The sequence below is a fragment of the Odocoileus virginianus genome, chromosome 1 (genome assembly GCF_023699985.2).
Source record: "Odocoileus virginianus isolate 20LAN1187 ecotype Illinois chromosome 1, Ovbor_1.2, whole genome shotgun sequence".
NCBI lineage: Eukaryota > Metazoa > Chordata > Mammalia > Artiodactyla > Cervidae > Odocoileus > Odocoileus virginianus.
Window position 1 is genome coordinate 18,941,192 of NC_069674.1, and position 21,827 is coordinate 18,963,018.

The window sequence follows — 21,827 nt, forward strand, 5'->3', positions numbered from 1 at the left end:
CCTTTTATCAGCTTTAATATAAAAAACACTCAGCCAAAGAAAACTGTGTAACACAAAAAAAGCTTTCGACAGCCCACTTGGGAACAGCATGAGACTAGTGAACAAAATGTTCTGGAATCACACAATTGATAAGATACTGGAATCTGCTGACACTATAAAACTAGAAAACTGACGTGAATGCTCAGTCACTCACTCGTTTCCCACTTCTGCAAATCCATGGACTGTAGCCCTCCCACCAGCCTCTTCTGTCCCTGGGATTCTGCGGGCAAGAATACTGGAGTGGGTTGCCATTTCCTCCTCCAGGGGATCTTCCCGACCCATGAACTGAACCCATGTCTCCTTTGTCTCCTGCATTGACAAGCAGATTCTTTACCCCTGAGCCACCTGTGAAGCCCATGGACTGTAAATCTTAATAAAACCTTTCCAAATTTACCATAAAAACCTACAGAAGTGACAATTTCAGGGGCTTCAAATGACAACAAAAGTTTATTTCTCATCCTGTTACAGTAAACCACTAGTACGATGATAATTACATGAACACACACAGCAGAAGAGGATATGCTACAGTAGAAAACATTGTTAGAAGTCAGAATTCCACATCCATTACTGACTGAACCAAATACCTCCTAATACATTGCATTTTTAAATAATACTAGCTTTTAATCTGACAAAATGTGAGAAAAATTTGTGTATGAACAAACCCAAGAAGAAAAAGTTAAAAAAATATATATATATATGTTACACTGTCATTTTCAAATTTCAAACTCTTAAGAAAAAGAGAAGCTAAAAGAGAATTATCACTAGCTACAAGGGAAAAAATTTTTTGAATAGTTTCTTTTGAGAGACAAGACAAAAAGGAAAAGATTCATTCATCACAACTCTAAGCATCTTCCTAGGCTCATGTTTAGACATGTCAAATGTCACACCTTTTTCTGAAATATTATTAAATGCAGATACATCATTTCTCATAAGAAATGACCTACAATCAGTTTACCTGTCACATCGGGCAGCTGAGATATCCCTCTCAAGGCCAGGGCCCAGGCAAGTCTCACTGTGGCTTGCAGGCCTGGCAGCTTCCACGGCTGTGAGTCTTGAAGGCGAGAGTGAATTGTTGCAATGTATTGCCTCTCTGTCAACAGTGGAAGTTGGTGAATCATATCTGAAAACAAAAATAGACACTATACCAAAAAGCAGAGAAAATTTCCACTTTCGATGTATAGGGATGATATCTAAGAATAAGAAAGTCAGAGAATTCCTATAAAAAAAGACTAATTAAACATGAATCTTAGAAATAAGAACACTATTGTAAAAACTGTACACAAACTAAAAATGAAAGAAATGACAATAACCCTAAATTTTAGTTTCACTACTTGCAGTGATTTTTTGGTAAATGTTCTATTAACAAATTTGAAAAAAGGTAAACAGCCAGTCATTTTTTTCTGTGCACAAATTCCAAAATATAAACCAATATTAAAGATTAAAAAAAGATACTTTTACGAGATTAAAGAACAGCCTGAATTTAAAATATTAAAAAGAAAACCTTACCAAAACAAAGCATGCCAACTGCAAACATGCATCTAGTCTGATTATAACATAAATGAAACAACCAGATAATTAAAGTATTTTCAATTATACTATGGTACTTTGAAAAAGCACAAGATCCCAAATAAATCTAAAATAGTGGGTAACATCACTGATCACCTATGAATTTTATTTTACTTCATTGTTTTCTTATATTTTGTTTTGATGTCATTCTGTGAATAACTAGTTCAGTGGTTCCAACTTTAAACCAGGAAAAACACTTTCTTTAATTTTCTGTATCATTAAAGTTTATATCTACTATTATACATGAATTAGTAATTCACTTCTCCCGTTAACAAAGATATTCAGAAAGATCAACAAGTAATTAAGACGAGATAAGCAAAATAAGTACCCTAAATGAATACCAAACCTATGGAACTTCCCAGGCATTCATTCTACTTAGCACTTCAAAGTTTCAGCTTACAAACTTCCATTAACACAGCCAACATCCACTTAATTCTGTGCTTCATTTCATTCAATACAGGAAATCTGACCAATGCATTAACTGGCAGCATTCCTATGTGAGTAGCACAGGTCAATGGACATGAGTCTGAGCAAGCTCCAGGAGATGATGAAGGACAGGGAAGCCTGGCATGCTGCAGTCCAGAGGGTCGCAAAGAGTCGGACACAACAGAGCAACTGAGCAATGTAATATAGCACAGGTGCTGCTTGTGATGTGACATGATGTATCACCTGACAATTTGACTGGAGGTACAGGATAGCTGTGTTTCAAATAAGCCTCTCCTAACGGCCAAGGATGATCTCCAAAGACGAATGGGAAACGTCTGTTCTCTTCACATATCTAATGAAAGCAGACTGGGATGATACAATCAAAAGCGGACAGGGGAAAACTGTTGGAATAATTTAAATATTTATGACATTAAATGGGCTTCCCAGGTGGTGCTAGTAGTAAAGAACCTGCCTGCCAAGGCAGAAGACATAAGGGAAGCAGGTTCAATCCCTGGGTTGGGAAGATCCCCTGGAGGGCATGGCAACCCACTCCAGTATTCTTGCCTAGAGAATCCCATGGACGGAGGAGCCTGGCAGTCAAAAGGGTCACAAAGAGTCAGACATGACTGAAGTGACTTAGCACGCATGCATGACATTAAATAGCAGTAATCTTCCTTTGTGAGAATCATTTTTAAGATCCTCAGCTCTAAGCAATAACTGTTTATAAGGTTTTTGTTTAAGTTGTTTAGTCGCTAAGTCACATCTGACTCTTTTGTGACCCCATGGACTGTAGCCTGCCAAGCTCCTCTCTCCATGGGATTTCCCAGGCAAGAATACTAGAGTGGGTTGCCATTTCCTTCTCCAGGGGATCTTCCCAACCCAGGGATCAAACGTGTATCTCCTGCATTGCCAAATGGATTCTTTACTGCTGAGCCACCAGAGAAGCCCGTTTACAAGGTTAGTAAGAGAAATTCTACCTACTTCACAGAAAACAACATCAAAGATGACATGTTACTGAAATTTATAGTCATCCTCCCTTAGAATGAAAGGTTTAAAATGTGAATAGATAAAAAAACAAGCAAACTCAGCTCAGTCGCTCAGTCGTGACCGACTCTTTGCGACCCCATGAATCGCAGCACGCCAGGCCTCCCTGTCCATCACCAACTCCCAGAGTTTACTCAAACTCATGTCCATCGAGTCAGTGATGCCATCCAGTTATCTCATCCTCTGTCGTCCCATTCTCCTCCTGCCCCCAATCCCTCCCAGCATCAGGGTCCTTTCCAATGAGTCAACTCTTCGCATAAGGTGGCCAAAGTATGTATGCATAATTCAAACACATTGAAATCCTTTAGCCACTTTCCCATTTCAAAATCCCAAATGATAAAAGAAACATCTAACAGGGTTGAAATTACTTTCAAAATGTGATCTTATATCTAAATATCCAAATACGGATGAATTACACACAAAGGAATAAAATATACAATTTATAGTCTAGTTGCTCGGATGTCACCTTTCTTAAATGTCATCTCCACAATTAAACCTGATTTTTTTTAAATAAATGTATTAGTGGATACAAAGTTCACTACCATCACGTTCCTCTGTGCTTTCTTCTATAAAGCTGCTATCGAAGCAATACAGAAGCGCCATAAGAAGAGCCAGGTTCACTGCATCCAACGAGCCATTGGCTTCAACTGTCACTCTTTCCAAATGTCCAATAAGGAGGAGAGTGTCATCTTTGCCCAAAGGTGACTGGCAAGCCCAGGCGAAAAGGCTTTCCGCCAGAGACTGCCTGCACTCCTTGATGAGGTCAGAAACCTAGAAATAAAGGTGAAGATGAATGATTATCATTATAAATGAATTACTATGAAGCCTAATCTTATTCCAAAATGTCAACTATCTATTATAAAGGTGAACTAAATAAATGTATCTGAATCCACAAGTGACCCTAAAATCTCAACTCTGCAATTCTGAACAAATCCTAACTCCAGTTTCCTCTACAGGATAACCAATTTCTTAAAGGCCTCATTCTAGAAAAAGAGCTAGCATGGCACACAGTGACTAGAAAGAGGCTGAAACAAGTGCAAGTCAGTTTCATGAACCAACCACACTTCACCATGTTATAACTCTCCTACGCATGTATCAGAAGAATGTTCTAGTTGACCTGACTCTTCTGCCTTCAAGATTTGACACAGACAACGTGAACTGATGCACTGAACACTTACCTCTTTTCGATGCTTTTCGCTGCCCAAACCTCTCTCACGCTGCAGTTTCTCAAACTCATTGTTAACATCAATCTGTGACACGAGAGTAAGAACTTTGTAAGTCAATCCTTGCTCCATCAGCTCATCAGTAAACCGTGTTGTCATGGAAACCAGCTCCGGACTGTGATAAAAAATCAAGTTACAATGAATGATAGTGTTTAAACTGCCTCATCACATGGATATAGCAAATACTCTTTTGACAATAATGTTGGATAATTGGAAACAAGCAGGATGAGTTATAACCTAGCTCTTTTCATTCTTTTCTGATCACTGTGTTTTAGTAAACTTATAACCATAAATAACTGAGTAATATTTCATTTGTAAATGAAATAAAGCAGGTTTAAACTGTTATGTTATTCCCAACACAATAAGGGAGGGTTTATTACTCAACTTACGCTATACACTTTACTTCAATTATACATACAAAAGAGAAAGTTTTGTTTCTAAAATTATAATTCTTCAAGCAATTTCTATTTAAGCCCTGAAATACTAGCATGCAAACAGACCTGAGTTCAAGGGTCCATGTCTTTCCTCGTCGGGACTGTATCAAGGCTTTCAGGGAATTTGCAATGCATCGCTTTCCATCCCAGTATAAAAGAACAGCTACTAATCCTCTGGTGAGGCCAGGAAAATGTGGCTGTTGGTGCTCTCCTAGAAAAGGAAGTTGAGAAATAATTTAGTAAGTTAACATGTATGTGTTTAGGCTGTGACATAAATCATGATACCAATGCTCAGTTCAAAGAAATTATGAAATCCCAGGGTTTAAGGGGGGCAAGCCAGGCTTCAGCAATAAGTGAACCGTGAACTTCCAGATGTTCAAGCTGGTTTTAGAAAAGGCAGAGGAACCAGAGATCAAACTGCCAATATCCGCTGGATCATTGAAAAAGCAAGAGAGTTCCAGAAAAACATCTATTTCTGCTTTATTGACTATGCCAAAGCCTTCGACTGTGTGAATCACAATAAACTGTGGAAAATTCTGAAAGAGATGGGAATACCAGACCACCTGACCTGCCTCTTGAGAAACCTGTATGCAGGTCAGGAAGCAACTGTTAGAACAGTTAGAACTGGACATGGACCAACAGACTGGTTCCAAATAGGGAAAGCAGTACGTCAAGGCTGTATATTGTCACCCTGCTTATTTAACTTATACGCAGAGTACATCATGAGAAATGCTGGGCTGGAGGAAGCACAAGCTGGAATCAAGATCCGGAAGAAATATCAATAACCTCAGGTATACAGATGACACCACCCTTATGGCAGAAAGTGAAGAGGAACTAAAAAGCCTCTTGATGAAAGTGAAAGAGGAGAGTGAAAAAGTTGGCTTAAAGCTCAACATTCAGAAAACTAAGATCATGGCATCTGGTCCCATCACCTCATGGGAAATAGATAGGGAGACAGTGCAAACAGTATCAAGACTTTATTTTTGGGGGGCTCCAAAATCACTGCAGATGGTGATTGCAGCCATGAAATTAAAAGACGCTTACTCCTTGGAAGGAAAGTTATGACCAACCTAGACTGCATATTAAAAAGCAGAGGCATTACTTTGCCAACAAAGGTCCGTCTAGTCAAGGCTATGGTTTTTCCAGTGGTCATGTATGGATGTGAGAGTTGGACCATAAAGAAAGCTGAGCGCCAAAGAATTGATGCTTTTGAACTGTGGTGTTGGAAAAGACTCTTGAGTCCTTTGGACTGCAAGGAGAGCCAGTCAGTTTATCCTAAAGCAGATCAGTCCTGGGTGTTCATTGCAAGGACTGATGTTGAAGCTGAAACTCCAATACTTTGGCCACCTCATGCAGAGTTGACTCATTGGAAAAGACCCTTATGCTGGGAGGGATTGGGGGCAGGAGGAGAAGGGGATGACAGAGGATGAGATGGCAGGATGGCATCACTGACTCAATGGACATGAGTTTGAGTAAACTCCGGGAGCTGGTGATGGACAGGGAGGCCTGGCATGCTGTGACTCAAGGGGTCACAAAGAATTGGACACGACTGAGTGACTGAACTAAAGGGTCCTCTACTTGAAACACCTATCCATTGTTTTATTCTCTTTCACATAAAATCTTTCAAATATTTTTAAGATTGTTCCCCTAGTAAATTAAATAACCTTCTCTTATGTTTCTACTCGCTCTTTTTCACTACTCCAGTTTGAGTAAATTCTACTTTGTCTTTTCTGAACAACCTTGCCTATAGTTTCATCTCCTATGGTTTTCTTCTCCCCTTGCCCCAGTCACTCCTACACTCTCTTCCCTTCTCTTCCCCAAATTCATCTCACTGCCTCACAGTTCTCACAGGCGATTTCTTCTGTCTGGATGTCCTTTGTCTTCTGAGTGCGCACCTACTCCACCTGACATATGCCTAATTATTTTCAACAACCACTGTAAGCCTCGTGATCTCTGTGGACTGCTCTACAACAATCTGAGGTCAATTTAAACATCTCCCCGCTGGGCCATCCCCTAACTGTGCATTAATGCACTTAATGGGCCATAATTACTGGTTCCTATGTCTTTCTCAGTTATTAGACTATCAGCTCCTTTATGTACAGTGTAATAACTTCACTTATAATAACTTATAAGCTAGTTGAGGTTTTATTCATCTTTATATCCCTTGAATCTTAACACAGTGCCTGACCCATAATAGGCACAGGAAAAATATTTGGTAAATTAAGTTTTGAATTAAACTCATAATTGGAACATGCCCAGTTAACATCTCCATCACAGAATGGGAAAATGACCTTAGTTATTCTCAATATCTTATGTCTTTCAATACAACCTTAGGTCAAAAGCCAGATTATTATTCTGGCAGCTGCATGGTTATATTCAGACATATTACATTGTCTTTCAATTAAAATGTTCACCTGGCTTCTTAACATGGCTCCCCAACTATCATTAAAATGAACTACTTTTTTTATGGAAATTTCGATCTTTTCTCTATACAGCAGCAGGACAAATAATTTCAGTTTTTCCAGATTCTATAACTCTTATGCTTAAAGCTCCTGCCAACAACTTCCCACTGCAATTAGAATAAAATCCAAACAATTTTCACGGCCTGCAAGACTATGATCTGACTCCTATGATGTCCTTGTCTTCTTTCACTCTCGCCCTCATTCATGATGTCCCGGCCACTGTGGTTTTTGTGTCCTCTGGCAGGGCTTTGCTCTCACCTCAAGCTCTGCAATCCCTGGAACAGCCTTCCCCAACAACTCTGGTATCTTGTCATCATATAGGTTCCAGACCAAATGCTTCAATCTCAGAGAGGCCTTCCCTTAGTACACTCCTTACACAGTTCCCTCTGCCAGCCCCCATCTCTATCCTACTGCCTTGTTTTACTTCCTCCCTAGAACTCCATATTATTGAAATTATCTTATTCTTTACCTAGGAATTTCCCTTGTGGCTCAGATGGTAAAGAGTCTGCCTTCAATGCGGTAGACCTGGGTTCAATCCCTGGGTTGGGAAGAGCCCCTGGAGAAGGAAATGGCAACCCACTCCAGTATTATGCCTAAAGAATTCCATGGATGGAGGAGCCTGGCAAGCTACAGTCCATGGGGTCGCAGAGTCAGACCCGACTGAGCAACTTCACTCAGTCATGAATATTCTTTACCTATTCATTGTCTGAATCACCCCGTCAAAAAGAAACGCCAAGAAAGCAGTGACCTTACCTTCTTACTCATTGTATGACAAGAAATGCTTTGTGCTATAAAAACATCTGAGATACAGTCAGCTATTCTTTGCGAGTCAATGACCGAGAAAAAGTCTATCTTAAAACAGTTAAATTTTCTTAAACAACTCTGACCACTAACTAAAGCCTTTCCATTAGTCAAAGATAAACAAAAGGAAATATCGTGAATATCAAATACACTGCATCTTTAGAAACTACTGTGGAATCTAAATGGTATAACAGTTGAAATTTTGCATTTATGAACTGCCTCACCATAGGTTAAGTGTCAACCTACCAGCCAAAAGCAGTTCAACAGCTGCCAGTTCTCCAATGCCAAATAGGTCACTGAGGGTGAAGGCCTCTTTAACGAGCTGCTCGGGGAGAAGCCGGGCCCCCTGCTGACCTTGAATGGCAACGCCCTCTGTGCTGGCTTTCTGCACCTTCTCATGTTGTTGCACGTTTTTTGGCTACAACAGTAAAAAGAAATAAAGAGGATCATTTCATGAAAAGGGCACACGGAAACAAGGTGCTAAGCTGTTACCTAGAGAGGTTCATTCACAAAGCAGTCGGGTAACAAGACAAACAGTATTTATCATATAATCTACAGTTAGAACTTTATGAGGTAACATTTGACATCACTTTCAACTTTTTACACTGTGATTACCTTCTCAGTAACTATTTCTGCTCAACTCTGAAAGGTTGAGAAATCACACAAAACAGCATCCAACTTTTCAAGTGTCTAAGGAACTTCCCAATCACATCTTTAAAAAGTATAAAAACAATGAACCTTCAAGTGGAAGACAGCAAATGGAAATGAACTGCTGAATTAATTAGGACTAATGATAGCTTATTAGTATGTTATTTTAAAATGTGGTCTTATTTGCAAAAAGGTTTACCTGCAAATATTTAACACATAACATAGTACAGAATTACATGATGGACCATAAAATCTTAGGTATTTATACACTGAGAAAGGCCATATAGTCATTTAATCCACCTTCTCTATTTGCAGAAGGAAAAACTGATGCCCAGAGAAGTCAGGTGGCTTGCCTATGGTCACACAACTCTTCAGTGGGCGAGCCAAGACCGGAACTCAGTTCAACTGGCTCCCAGGCCAGGGCTCCTTCTGGTAAGACAAACCCATAAATAGCTCTTAGGTGGCCTTGCTAGTATATAAAGGAAACTGTCAAACAGCAGGGAAAGGAGTCTCCAAATATGAACCCCCACCACCGAAGTAATCTACTCCTCGTTGAAAAGTATGTCAAGATGCAGTGACTAACGATATGTAAGAATTAACTCATTCACCTAACACAACTTACATAACACTATGAAGAGTTAAAATGTTGACATGTACCTGGAAATAAATAAAATAATCAACCTTACTAAGCTTAGATGGATTAACTGCAAGTTAGAAATTCCAAGAAGGCTTCTATTTCTGGAATATGTGGACCTTCCAAAATCGTATTCAAATACTATCAAGATACCATCTAGCTAGAATTAAAAGCTATATTAACTTCCATGGAGAACAGAAAGAAGAGAATAATTCCTCCTAGGAAATTTCCATCTTTAGAAAAAACTTGAATCAATAGACTAGAACAAGTAACATATTGCATTTAAATGCATTAAGAATTTACTTGCTCCCTCAATCTTTAAAGGAAAAAACAAATTCAAGAAACAAAAAAAAGAAATTCTCCTACAGGGTTTCTGAACAATGAGATGAAGTCAGGTTTGTGTTTCTTCAAAATCATGTCAAGGAGGTGGACTGCTTCAGGTTGTCTTCTCGAAAGAGCATTTCCCACAGTCTGCCAAATGTCTTTGTAAGGACCCCACAGACTAGCAGCTTAAAGGAAAAATAAATAAAATCAGCATCAAGTATAACATACATTTGGAAAATAAGGCAAAGTTATTGTCTACACATTTTAGTCACACTCACAGCAACTTTTAAATATAAGGAATTACATATACAAACCAAACATTAACGTAAAAGAATATTAGAATTCAAAAGCAATAACATAAACATCATTTTACCTAACTTAATATAAAATAAATCCTGACTTTAAACTGAAGCATTAGTGGAACCTGGTTTTGTCACTTTATTGGTTATGTGACATGCAGTAAGAAACTAACCTCTTTGAATTTCAGTTTCCTTATACAGAAAATAGGGACATCACCTGCTTCATAAGGTTGAATGGACTAAGAATAAACTAGGTAAAACATACAATACAGTGTCTGGCATATCACAGTCACTCAATAAATGTAACTGCCTTTCCTTCCCTCCCTATCATCCAGAGGAAAAGCAGGAATGGGGGGAGGAGGAACCAGAGTCTGTAAAACTTAGAAGCTGAAAAAAAGTATTTTATTTGCTTGGGACACTAGCTGTTAAAAAACAGCATAGAAATACAGAATTCTTCTGTAAACTAATTTAATAAAGGATCACATTTTTCTTTGTAAAGATACTAAGAATAATAAGTAATACTTACAGAGCTATTGCTATGTGCTACTAAGTACCGTTTGAAAAAAATGACACAGAAGCCCAAAGTTTCTGTTTGCAAACAATCAGACATGGTACCCCTATATGTTAATAAAGACTCTGAAAGGGAAACTAACCAAAACCACTCACTCACTCAACGGATGCACTAACTATAGCTCAAACCGCAAAGAGTAGGCTGCAAACATGTTTAACTGATATCTAAGAAAACACAAATCCCACTAAAGTCACCAGGACAGTCAGAATGACATGCAAGACAACTGTAACCTAACTAAATGCATTACAATCTTATGAACAGTGTTGTCAGAAGGTGGCAAGGTACTGTGCAAATTTTTTTAAAGGGATGTGCAAGAAAGTACAAGTCGCACAGTCATGCCCAACTCTGCAACCCCATGGACTATACAGTCCATGGAATTCTCCAGGCCAGAACACTGGAGTGAGTAGCATTCTCTTCTCCAGGGGATCATCCCAACCCAGGGATTGAACCCAGGTCTTCCACATTGCAGGTGGATTCTTTACCAGCTAAGTCACAAGGGAAGCCCGATGTCCAAGAAGAGGACAGACTAAACCAGTCAAGCTGAAGCATGCATTCACTGTACTGAGGGCCGTCCATGTGTCAGGGACGATAGAGCAAGCAGAACAGACAGGATCCCTGGGCTCATGGAACTTACAGGTTGATGAGAAAGACCGGCATTAAATGCAGAATTCAAAACACAACTAACAGTCTAATGAAAGGTATGATGAAGAAGTAGAGTCCTGTGAGAACAAGGAAGCATCTAACTTGATGTGATGGGCAGGGAGGAGGTGGTGTGTCAGATCCTTGCTCTAAGGATGTGAGCGAATGGGGATCACTTGTCTCGACCTTACATAGAGAACAATCACCCAACTCCCGGCTTTGCTTTTCCCATCTTGACCCTAAACTTCCCAATCTTCTGATGGAAAACACATCATGTCATATAAACTTTCCAGAATAAAATGTGCTGAGGAAATGAGGACCCACGCAGATGTACTTCCCACTAAAGATCAATTAACTGACATACTGGTTTATGTATCTGTCTGAGGGTGAGTAGAGAAAATCAATTACTGGCATCTACTCGACTCTGGGTACAACTAACAAATATCACAGCTCCAGGCCTGCCAAGATGAGGACCCGACCCTGGATCCTGGTGACTGCCTGTGAGGGGCCAGTCAGACGGTGGCTACCTGACTTCCGTAGAGATCATTTTTTTGGCTCTTTCTAGCTGCTGAGGACAGAGCAGGCTTGAGCTTTGTCTTCCTGGCCAAGATGGAATTTTTCCCATTAGCAAATGGGCAAGTTTCAAGGAGTAGATGACAAAATGCATGTACGCTCAGTCACTCAGTTGTGGCCGATTCTTTGCAATTCTCCAGGCAAGAATACTGGAGTGGGTTGCCATTTCCTTCTCCAAGGGATCTTGCCAACACAGAGACTGAATCTGCATCTCCTGCACTGGCAGGTGGATTCTTTACCACTGAGCCACCTGGGAAGCCCCGGAAGACAAACGAAACCTGCACAATGGTGTGACTGACAGACTAACTAGAATATGAAGTGTCAGGACCCAAGGATGATAGGTAGGTAAGTTACTCATGAGGTGATGGAACCTAAAGCAGGCTGAGGGCAGTAAAACAGAAAGGCGAGAGCTGCTGGTAGAGTCAGAACTGGCTACTGATTGGCACAGGGTATGAAGGAAAGTTATCAAAACTGACTTGTAGGGACTTCCTAGTGGTTCAGTGGGTATGGCTCAGTGCTCCCAATGCAGGGGGCCCGGGTCCGATCCTTGGCCAGGGAACTCAGTCTCACATTTGGCAACTAAGACCCAGTGCAGCCAAATTAAAAGAAATAAATAGTTAAAAAAAAAAACTGACTTGTAGGTAAAAGCGAAAGTCACCTTACCACAACTATTTTTTAAAATCTGACAAAAAACTAACAAAAATAGGCTGTAAAAATAATAGAACCTCTAATGAATGATTCTTTGCACTATACATAGCTTAAATAAGTTCAGTGAATTCTAGAGAAAATTCTACTTCTCTCCTTTTACGGGAAGGCATCCAATAACAGATCAAAAATCCCACCTATTCACCCATTCAACACGGAGTAGGTATGCATAAGCTCACAGTGTAGTGAGGAAGCACATTTCCCACACAGTCACACTTCAGAGCAATCTCCAATATGGGGTAAGGGCTATGACAGTGAAGCACCCAGGGCAAAGATCGCACAATAGAGGAATGTGACCTCTCCAGGGAGATCAGGGAAGGCAAGGATGCACTGAGCAAGGGATGGTTATTAGGCTGAAATTCGAAGGATAAAAGGGGGAGTGGAAGGTGGTAGACATTAACACTCCAGGGAAAAAGGACAGCACATGGGTTCCCAAGGCAAGAGGAAATGCTGCATTCTCAAACTGCTGAAAACGCCGAGAGAGCCAGAGTACCGAGAAGGGTTCCGCAAGGGGGGCAACCGGCACACCACACAGGGCTCACTAGCTCTTGATAAGGATTTTGGTTTTACCCTTGCAGATCAAGTGGGAATAAGATCTCTCATGTCTGCTGCACTTACTGAAACAGAAAAGCATGTAAAAGTTGACAGCCATTTAGGAGGAGGGGAACAGACTAGAGAGGCTCCCCCGGCGGCTCGGCAGGAAACAATCTGCCCGCCAAGGCACAAGATGTGGGTTCAATCCCTGCACTGGGAAGATCCCCTGGAGAAGGAAATGGCAACCCACTCCACTATTTTCGCCTGGGAAACCCTATGGACGGAGGAGCCTGGCGGGCTACAGTCCATGGGGTCGCAAAGAGTCTCATGCAACTTAGTGACTAAACAACAAGAGACTGGAGTGGGTGGAGAAGGTATGGAAAGAGTCAGTGCATACTGATGAATGTTTGAAAGATTTGACTGTGAAGAGGAGCAAGAGGACAGTAACTGGGGTGAGGCATGAAATCAAGAAAGAGGGCAGGTAGTGGAAAGAAAAGGAACAAGATACAGAGGCAAATCGACAAGAGGAGGGAGTAACAGGGATAAGGCTGTAAAGGGTAGGATCTACCTTAGACAGGAAGACACAGGGAAACTGACTCAAGAGTGTAGATATACCTACCTGTGTAGGTTTAAGGGTGAAAAAAGAGTTCATGCCTGTTGGCTTCTTTCTGTGTGACTAGGAGACTAAGGGATCAGTTGGAGGTTAAAGATTTGATGGGCATGGAAAAGGTCTGAAACAGACAATGCTATGAAGAGGACAGGAGTGACCAAACAGCCCTCCAAGGACTGACAGTGTTAATGGCTACTTACTCACAAGCCTATAGGTCTACTCAGCCAGGCTGACATGGGTCACAATACTAGTAAATCATGCAGCTGAAACTCAAGCATAGGTCTTTGAACTCTACAATCTACTTTCTTCCCTGTCTACAATTCTAAGATGTTTAAGTTTTTTCTTGAACTATGATAAAAAGCACATAGAATAGAATTTTCCATCTTAAACATTTTGAAGTATGCAGTTCAGTAGCGTTAAGGGCAATCATACTGTTGTGTAACAGAGATCTCCAGAACTCTTTCATCTTGCAAAACTGAAATTTTGTACTCATTAAAGAAGCCCCCATTTCCCCCCTCCCCTCCGCCTCTGGCAACCAACATTTTTTGCTTCTGTGAGTGCGATTACTTTCAATCCCTCACATAAGAAGAATTATACAGTATTTATCTTTTTGTTACTGGCTTACTTCACTTAGCAGAATGTTCAAGGTTCAATCATGTTATAGCATACGACAGGATTTCCTTTTCAAAGATGAATAATATTCCATTATAGATGTATAGACCACACCACTAACCCATTAACTTGTCAATGGGCATTTGGGTTACTTTCCTGGACATCTTTTTTTTTTTTTTTTTTTTCCATATTCTCCTGGAACTTCCTTGGTGGTTCAGTGGCTAAGACTCCACACTCCCAATGCAGGGGTCCGGATTTGATGTCTGGTCAGGGAACTAGATCACACATGTCACAACTAAAGATCTCGAATGCCACAACTAAGACCCAGTGCAGCCAAACATATATATATATATATATATATATATATATATAAAATTTCTCCTGACTCAGCTCTTAAAAATGTTTTCTATGTGGCCAATTAAATACTCCTGCCACTATATATATATAAAACTTCTCCTGACTCAGCTCTTAAAAATGTTTTCTATGTGGCCAATTAAATACTCCTGCCACAAGGCATTATTATACAATGTATACTCTTTGCAGCTGTTGGCAACAGCATTTTCCTTCAACTTAAGAATAGTAACTTACAATGAGTATATACTAAAGAAAAGTATATAACCACACATACAACATGCAAGACTTGTTTTAAGTTTACATCTGGGTGGGAGGGCAGGACATCAATACTAAGAAAGTAACTTCACTGCTAACATTCAGATACATGAAAATACTATGTAATGAAATGAATTAGGTTTTGCTTAAGTAGGGCTGCCCTGGGGGCTCAGACAGTAGAAAACATCTGCCTGCAATGCAGGAGACCTAGATTCGATCCCTGGGTCAGAAAGATCGCCTGGAGAACGAAATGACAACCCACTCCAGTATTCTTGCCAGGAGAATTCCACGGACAGAGGAGCCTGGTGGGCTGCAGTCCACATGGGTTGCAAAGAGTCAGAGATGACTGAGTGACTAACACTTTCACAAGTAGGAACATGTAGAAGTTTAAGTATCAAAGACTGGCTTCAAGGGAAAAAAAAAAAGACGACTGGCTTTAAATCATTAGCTGTATAATCTTGAAGAAGTTAATAAGACTCTTATCTCCAAATCCATAAAATGATGTATTTAATACCAACTACTCCAGAGTTGTATAAGGGGGACTAAATGAAAGCACAACTCTCAGTCCAGTGCCTGGAAAAAAGGAGGTGCTCAATAAACATAATTCATTATTATAAAATAATTTATCATAGTGGTTCTGAAAGGGTTTGATTTACAAAAGTCAGATTTAGACAAGTTTTCAAAAATATCAGTCATGTGAAAAGAATAAGTGAAAAGTGAAAGTCGCTCAGTAGTGTCCGACTCTTTGCAACTATACATACTATAGTCCACAGAATTCTCCAGGCCACAATACTGGAGTGGGTAGCTCTTCCCTTCTCCAGAGGATCTTCCCAACCCAGGTATCCCGCATTGCAGGCGGATTCTTTATCAGATGAGCAACCACGGAAGCCCATGAAAAGAATATATCAGCAACAAGAAAAGACTGTACAGAGACAGAAAGAAAAGGCGCCCAGAAAAAGGGTCCTCTTGAGTGAAATGCCCTACAAGCATTTACCACGCAGATGTGCTCTTAACTACCCATGAAGCTTAGCACGGCTCAATCAAGGCATTCTAAGCAGGAAATTTTTCATCTACCAGGCACCTTCCGGCCGCCACAGCACTTCTGGCATCCTTGGCCGGCCCACTAGGCTGCAGCAGGGCATCCCAGGAATTGTAACAATCAGAATGCACCACTCTTTCAAACGCCCAGGTGGGGACAGGGGTACGGGTGGGGCGGGGGGTACTCGCCCGACTGAGAATTGACAAGAAAACCCAATCCAAGTCCTTCAAACTTTCTTCTCTCCCTTCTAGATTCTGCCCGTCCCCGACGGTCTACTGCTCCAAACGTTCAGGAGCATCCAGAGACGGGCCACAGAAGCCAAGCCGGGAGTCACGGCACTCTGGACCAGCTTCCGGATTGCAGGCTTCATAACCAAGGGCCCTCGCTTTCTGTAGAATTACCCACCCACCCACCCGCCCACCCAACCTAGAGGGGGCCCAGGGACCATTCTGAGGTGGGAGTTTTCATTTTAAGCCTGAGCTCGTGGCTGAAAATTATCTCTGGTCTCCTGGTCCCAATGCCAGAGACTTGCTAATCCTGCAGGAATTCGGACCGCAGACACATACTGGGATGGGGAATGGAAGGCACTAGACTAGGCCCTGGTTATGAGAACTGCCCGTCCTGTTCCAGTGGATCAAGCCTCCCTGCCTCGACCCTTAAGACCCAATTCTAGGGCTAGAACCGCAGTGCCGACGCGCGCCATTCAAACTGGGGAGGGGCGGGACTCTAGCCCTGGAGCTAAGGAGAAGGGGGCACTTATGCACAAGTGGGGTCCTGGACTCCGAGGAAACTCACTGCCCGGGTCTCTACCTAAAGGACGGGTCAGCACCCTGCCCACAGCTTGCATTCTGCCCCGGCCGCACCTACCCGAATTTACCGCCAACAGCGTCGCCATCTTGGAGGCGCAATAGCGGAGCCCTCCTGCCGCACGGAAGCCCCAGGAGGAGGTGAGGCTGCCCGGGGCGACGCCTAATCAGAAAGGTACCACTCTGTCCCTCTCGAACTGTACTCTCGACCGACCCAAGCGTACAGATACTCGAAAATCTGCTCTGAGTCACAGACGTCAATTTTCGCTGGGATTATTCCCATTCAAGTAAAGGCAACCAGTTCGGAGACGCGGGGTCCTCGAGTTGACGTCCATCGTGCAGTGCATTCTGGGACTTGTAGTTTTGTTTCTAATGATTCAAGTTGGTTAGCTAGGGACTTCCCTGACATCCAGTGATTAAGACTCCGTGCTTCCACAGTAGGAAACACAGGTCGATCCCTGCCTGGTCGGGGAAAGAAGAACCTGCGTGCCACGAAACTCATCCAAAAGGAAAAATAAAAGGAGAATGCTAAAAAAAAAAAAAAAAAGTAAACTGAAGCAGAAAAACATTAGTTATTGAAATGACACCCACTTATGATATTATGAAAGCTGTAAATTCAAATAATTCTACTTTAAATCTTCCTTGCATCCCTCCCTTACTTTGGGGAGTTGAGTGGGGTGTACGGTGACAAACCTCAAAAAGCAACTTGACCGGTTACAAACTAAATTTTCATTACATTTCATCTATATGCCAAGCATATTGTGTGAATATAGTTGCATGCAATTAAACAATCATAATTTTTTATTATGAAAATTTCAGATGTGTACAAAATTAGAATAATGAATGCTCGGCTTCAATAACTGGTCAATTCCTGTACCATACCCCCAACATGGGAGATTATATTGAAGAAATTTCCAAACATATCATTTCATAAACACCAAATATTTTCCTGCCTAAGCACCTCCAAATAGCCGGACCTTCTTTTTTCACTTGTTGAATTTTAGTTTGCTAATTTTCAAACTAAAATACAGTCTTTACCATGTGCTACCACATGCCAGATATTTATTAAGAATTTGCTATCAAACAAGAAGGCACTACTATGTAGCACAGGGAACTATATTCAATACCCTGTGAGGAACTATATTCAATACCCTGTGATAAAACATACTAAAAAAGAATATGAAAAAAAAGGTATGTATATATGTGCATAACCAAGCCACTTTGCTATACAGCAGTAATTAACACAACATTGTAACTCAACTACATTTCAATAAAAAAAGAAATTTAAAAAAGAATTTGTTTTAAATTAAAAAAACATATGCCAGATATTTATTAGAAATATTTATTGAGAATGTTGTCGTTGTTACATTATTTCACTTAATCCCTGAAACAATCCTACTAGGGAGATATAATTAGAGCTACTTATCTCAGAGATTTTTTATGTACCTTAAAACCCCACTTTCTCAACTTCTCCTACATTTTACTGAGTTTGGGAGAAATTAGAATTTATATTCCTATTTCACTGTTGGAAAAAAAATAAATAATTTAGACAAAATCACGGAGTATGTTGTTGAGAACAGCAAACATTCATTCTTTAGAATGAATAATATGGAATGACACAGTTTACATTAGGTGGAACACAATAGTCAGTGGTGATTTTTTTGAAAGTCATTGTCAGATAGAGACAAATGCCAGATCACAATAAAAGTGATTTTAAGGAGACAAGGGGGAAAGCAAATGAAAAGGTAAAGGGATTTTTCCTGAAGTTTATCACGAAAGTGAGAAGAATTTTGAGCAGAAACTTGGCAGGAAGTAGCACTCAAAGATTTTCTTTCTCAGCACAACTATTATGAGCCTTCCCCTTGCACTCTTTAAGCCCACACATTTCCCTCTTGGTAGATCACTCACTTTCGATGAAGGAACTCTTTAACTTCCTGCAACTCCCCCTCGCCCATCATCTCATGTACAAACATCTCACAGGTTTCCTCAGTCCATAGCAATTGGGGTATTGTCATTATAACTCTCCTAAAACAGTTCTCAGTATGGTCACCAGTGATTAATTGGTGATTAATTAAATCTCACAAGCACTTTTCCAAATAGCATAGAAATTCTTTTCTCCCTTGACTTGTGGGGTACCACTCCTCCTGGTTTTCCTCCTGTCTTTATAGTTCTTTTTTTAATAGTTCTTTTAAAATCTCTATGGCCTTTTCTTTCTCTTCTCATTATTAAGTGTAGTTCTTCCCTTTTGATCATTCCAAGCCTGGATTCTTTTTTTTTTTCCATGTTTATTTACTTACTTATTTGGCTGTGCCCGATCTTAGTTGCAGAATGCAGGGTTTTTTTTTAAGTTGAGGCATGCCAAATGTTGCAGCATGTGGGAATCTAATTCCCTGACCAAGGATCAAACTTGGGCCCGTTGCACTGGGTGCACAGAGTCTTAGACTCTGGACCATCAGGGAAGTTCCCCACCCCCACACCAGCCTCTATTCTACCATTCTGCCTACTTCTAGGAAATCTATGGCTTCTTACAGCCACCTGCTTGCTGATGAATTTTATATCTTTAACCTGGCCCTCTGTCCTAGAATTCAAATTTGTATATCCAACTTGTCCACCCCACACTTTTATTGATTGTCATATAGGCATCTCAAAATTAATTGATGCAAAGCTTAAATGAGCACTTTTTTTCATAAAACTCAATCACTTGTAGCTACTCAGTTGCCAAAGTCACAAACTTGAGAATCATTCCATATTCCTCCTTCAATTGCCATATCCTATTCATTTTGCCTTGTAAATATTTCTGAAGCCCTTTTCCTCTTCTCTGTTCCTTGTGCCATTGTTGCATGAGGCCTCATCATCTTATACCTGCTATTTCACAACAGCCTTCTCACTAGTCTTCCTGATTTCCATCTCACCCATTCCCATGGTCTCCCAAAGAGATAGTCAAATACACAAATCACATCATGTGCTTGAAGTGAAAGTCACTCAGTCATCTTCGACTCTTTGTGATTCAATGGACTATATAGTCCATGGAATTCTCCAGGCCAGAATACTGGAGTGAGTAGCGTTTCCCTTTTCCAGAGGATCTTCCCAACCTAGGGATCAAACCCAGGTCTCCTGCCTTGCGGGCAGATTCTTTACCAACTGAGCCACAAGAGAAGCCCTAATCATGTGCTTTCCATAATCAAAATTTCTCAGAAACAAACAAACAAAACTTTTCAATGACCTAGTCCCTAAGGGTAACACTGGGAACTTCTTAATAAGGCACTCATGCCATTTCCTGATCTGGTTCCTTCCTCTTCTTCAAACTCCCTACCCTTTTTCTTCCTCAAGTGCCCTTTTTATTCTAATCACTCTTGAGTATTTGTTATTCCCTAGGTACAACATGCTTTTTTGTACCATGTACTTATGCAACTACTATACTATCTGCCTAGAATGTCTATCTTTCCTTCTCCGTCCCTCTGTCGACCACCCACCAAGTTATCACCACCCACAACCCTGAATTCAAGGCATTATGTGACCATCTGCCACACTGATGACTCGCTTGGAGCAAAAAAGTACAGTGTAAGTAACATTGAGTGAGTTCCAAGTCTAGCATCTGGAAGGCCTTGCTGCTTCCACTTGTGCTTTTTTTTGCTGCTCTGACACATCATGAAAGGAAATCCCAGCCAGCCTCCTTGAAAATGAAAGGCCAGGAGGAGAGAAATCTAACTAGCCTCCAGCTATTCCAGCTAAACCAGCTAAGAGTCTAGACTTGAGGAAGGCCATCTCGGATCCTCTAGTTCTAGTTAAAGCATCACTTGACTGCAAACGGGTAAGTGAGTCCAGCCCACATTTTGGAATCATGAGCAAGTAAAAGGCTGCTGTTTTAAGCCACAGTTTCGTGGTTTGTTATGTTCAATAAACAACTGATTTCCTCCCAGAGAGCACAACTATGTCTTTTTATATTTGTGTTCCCTTCTGCTGCCACATCCCTAGCTTACAGTCACAACTCAGGAAAAAACAATCTGCAGAACCTGGTGCTTCCAAGATCTACTGGCAGGGAGAGAGGACACATACACGCAATTGCGGCTAAGAGTACAGAACCTAGAGCTAGGCTTCCTGGGTTCAAATTCTTACATATGAGCTGTGAAACCCTCCTTGGTGGCTTAGTTTTCTCATCTCCAGATGGGGGTGATAAGATGAGCATCTATGTTGTAGAGTTGTTAAGAGGCTTATTTGTAAAGTGCTTACACTGTGCCTGACCTTTAGTGCTATGTGAGTGTTTTTAAATAAAGTTTTGCTAAGGCAAAATAAGTGTAAGTGGAGGTATAGTCAACTACTTCAGTTCGGTTCAGTTCAGTCGCTCAGTTGTGTCCAACTCTTTGTGACCCCATGAACTGCAGCACGTCAGGCCTCCCTGTCCATCACCAACTCCCAGAGTTTACTCAAACTTGTGATTTATCTGGGGTGAGGGGTAGGACTGTGCCCTAGTCTAACAGATCTGTTATTTGTAATTTCCTTCCTTGCTCCAATTTATTGATTTTTAACTGTACACACAAAATTCTTTGAAATCTTAAAATAAGAAAGGTTAATTCTCTTTTCCTTTTTTAAAAAATGATGTATAATTACATACACCATATTAGCTTCGGGTGTACACCATAATGCTACAACACTTGTATGTACTGCAAAATGATCATTCATAATAAATCTTGTTAACATGGTCACCATGTTACAGATTTTTTCCCTGCAATGAGAGCTTTTAAGATTCACTCTCTCAACTTTCAAATATGAAATACAGTATTATTAACTATGGTCACCATGCTATAATTCAATCCCCATTGCTTATTTATTTTATGACCTGGAAATTTGTACCTTTTGATTGCCTTCACCTCCACTCATCCTCCAACTTCTGCCTCTGGCAACCACCAATCTTTTCTTTGTTATGTATGAACTTGGTTTCATATGATTTGGGGATCTTTGTGTTGTTTTGGGGGAGGGTTGTTTTTGACCATGCCACACAGTTTGTAGGATCTTAGTTCCTCCACCAGGGGCTGAATCTGGGCTTTCACGGCAGTGAAAGCACTAAGTCCTAACTACTGGATCACCAGGGAAGTCCCAAGATTTCATTCTTTTTAACAGCTAAATTATATCCCATTATATGTGTATAATATATAGCATTTTCTTTTTTCATTTATCCATCAATGGACATTTTGGTTGCTTCTATATCTTGGCTTTTGTAAATAAGATTGC

The 21,827-nt window shown here is 40.7% G+C and overlaps 1 protein-coding gene across 1 annotated transcript in view; it reads right to left on the reverse strand.

Annotated features, from left to right (window-relative positions):
* The window catches only part of NUP205 (nucleoporin 205), an 83,396-nt gene extending 66,632 nt beyond the window's left edge, over positions 1-16,764 (reverse strand). Inside the window, exons 1-7 of the mRNA XM_070465338.1 lie at positions 16,660-16,764; positions 9,644-9,786; positions 8,242-8,413; positions 4,799-4,943; positions 4,254-4,413; positions 3,618-3,846; positions 995-1,159 (exon numbers count right to left, since the gene is read on the reverse strand). Of these exons, the coding sequence (XP_070321439.1) occupies positions 995-1,159; positions 3,618-3,846; positions 4,254-4,413; positions 4,799-4,943; positions 8,242-8,413; positions 9,644-9,786; positions 16,660-16,687 (1,042 nt within the window). The 5' untranslated portion in view covers positions 16,688-16,764. The remainder of the gene's footprint in view (positions 1-994; positions 1,160-3,617; positions 3,847-4,253; positions 4,414-4,798; positions 4,944-8,241; positions 8,414-9,643; positions 9,787-16,659) is intronic.
* Positions 16,765-21,827: the final 5,063 nt, after the last annotated feature.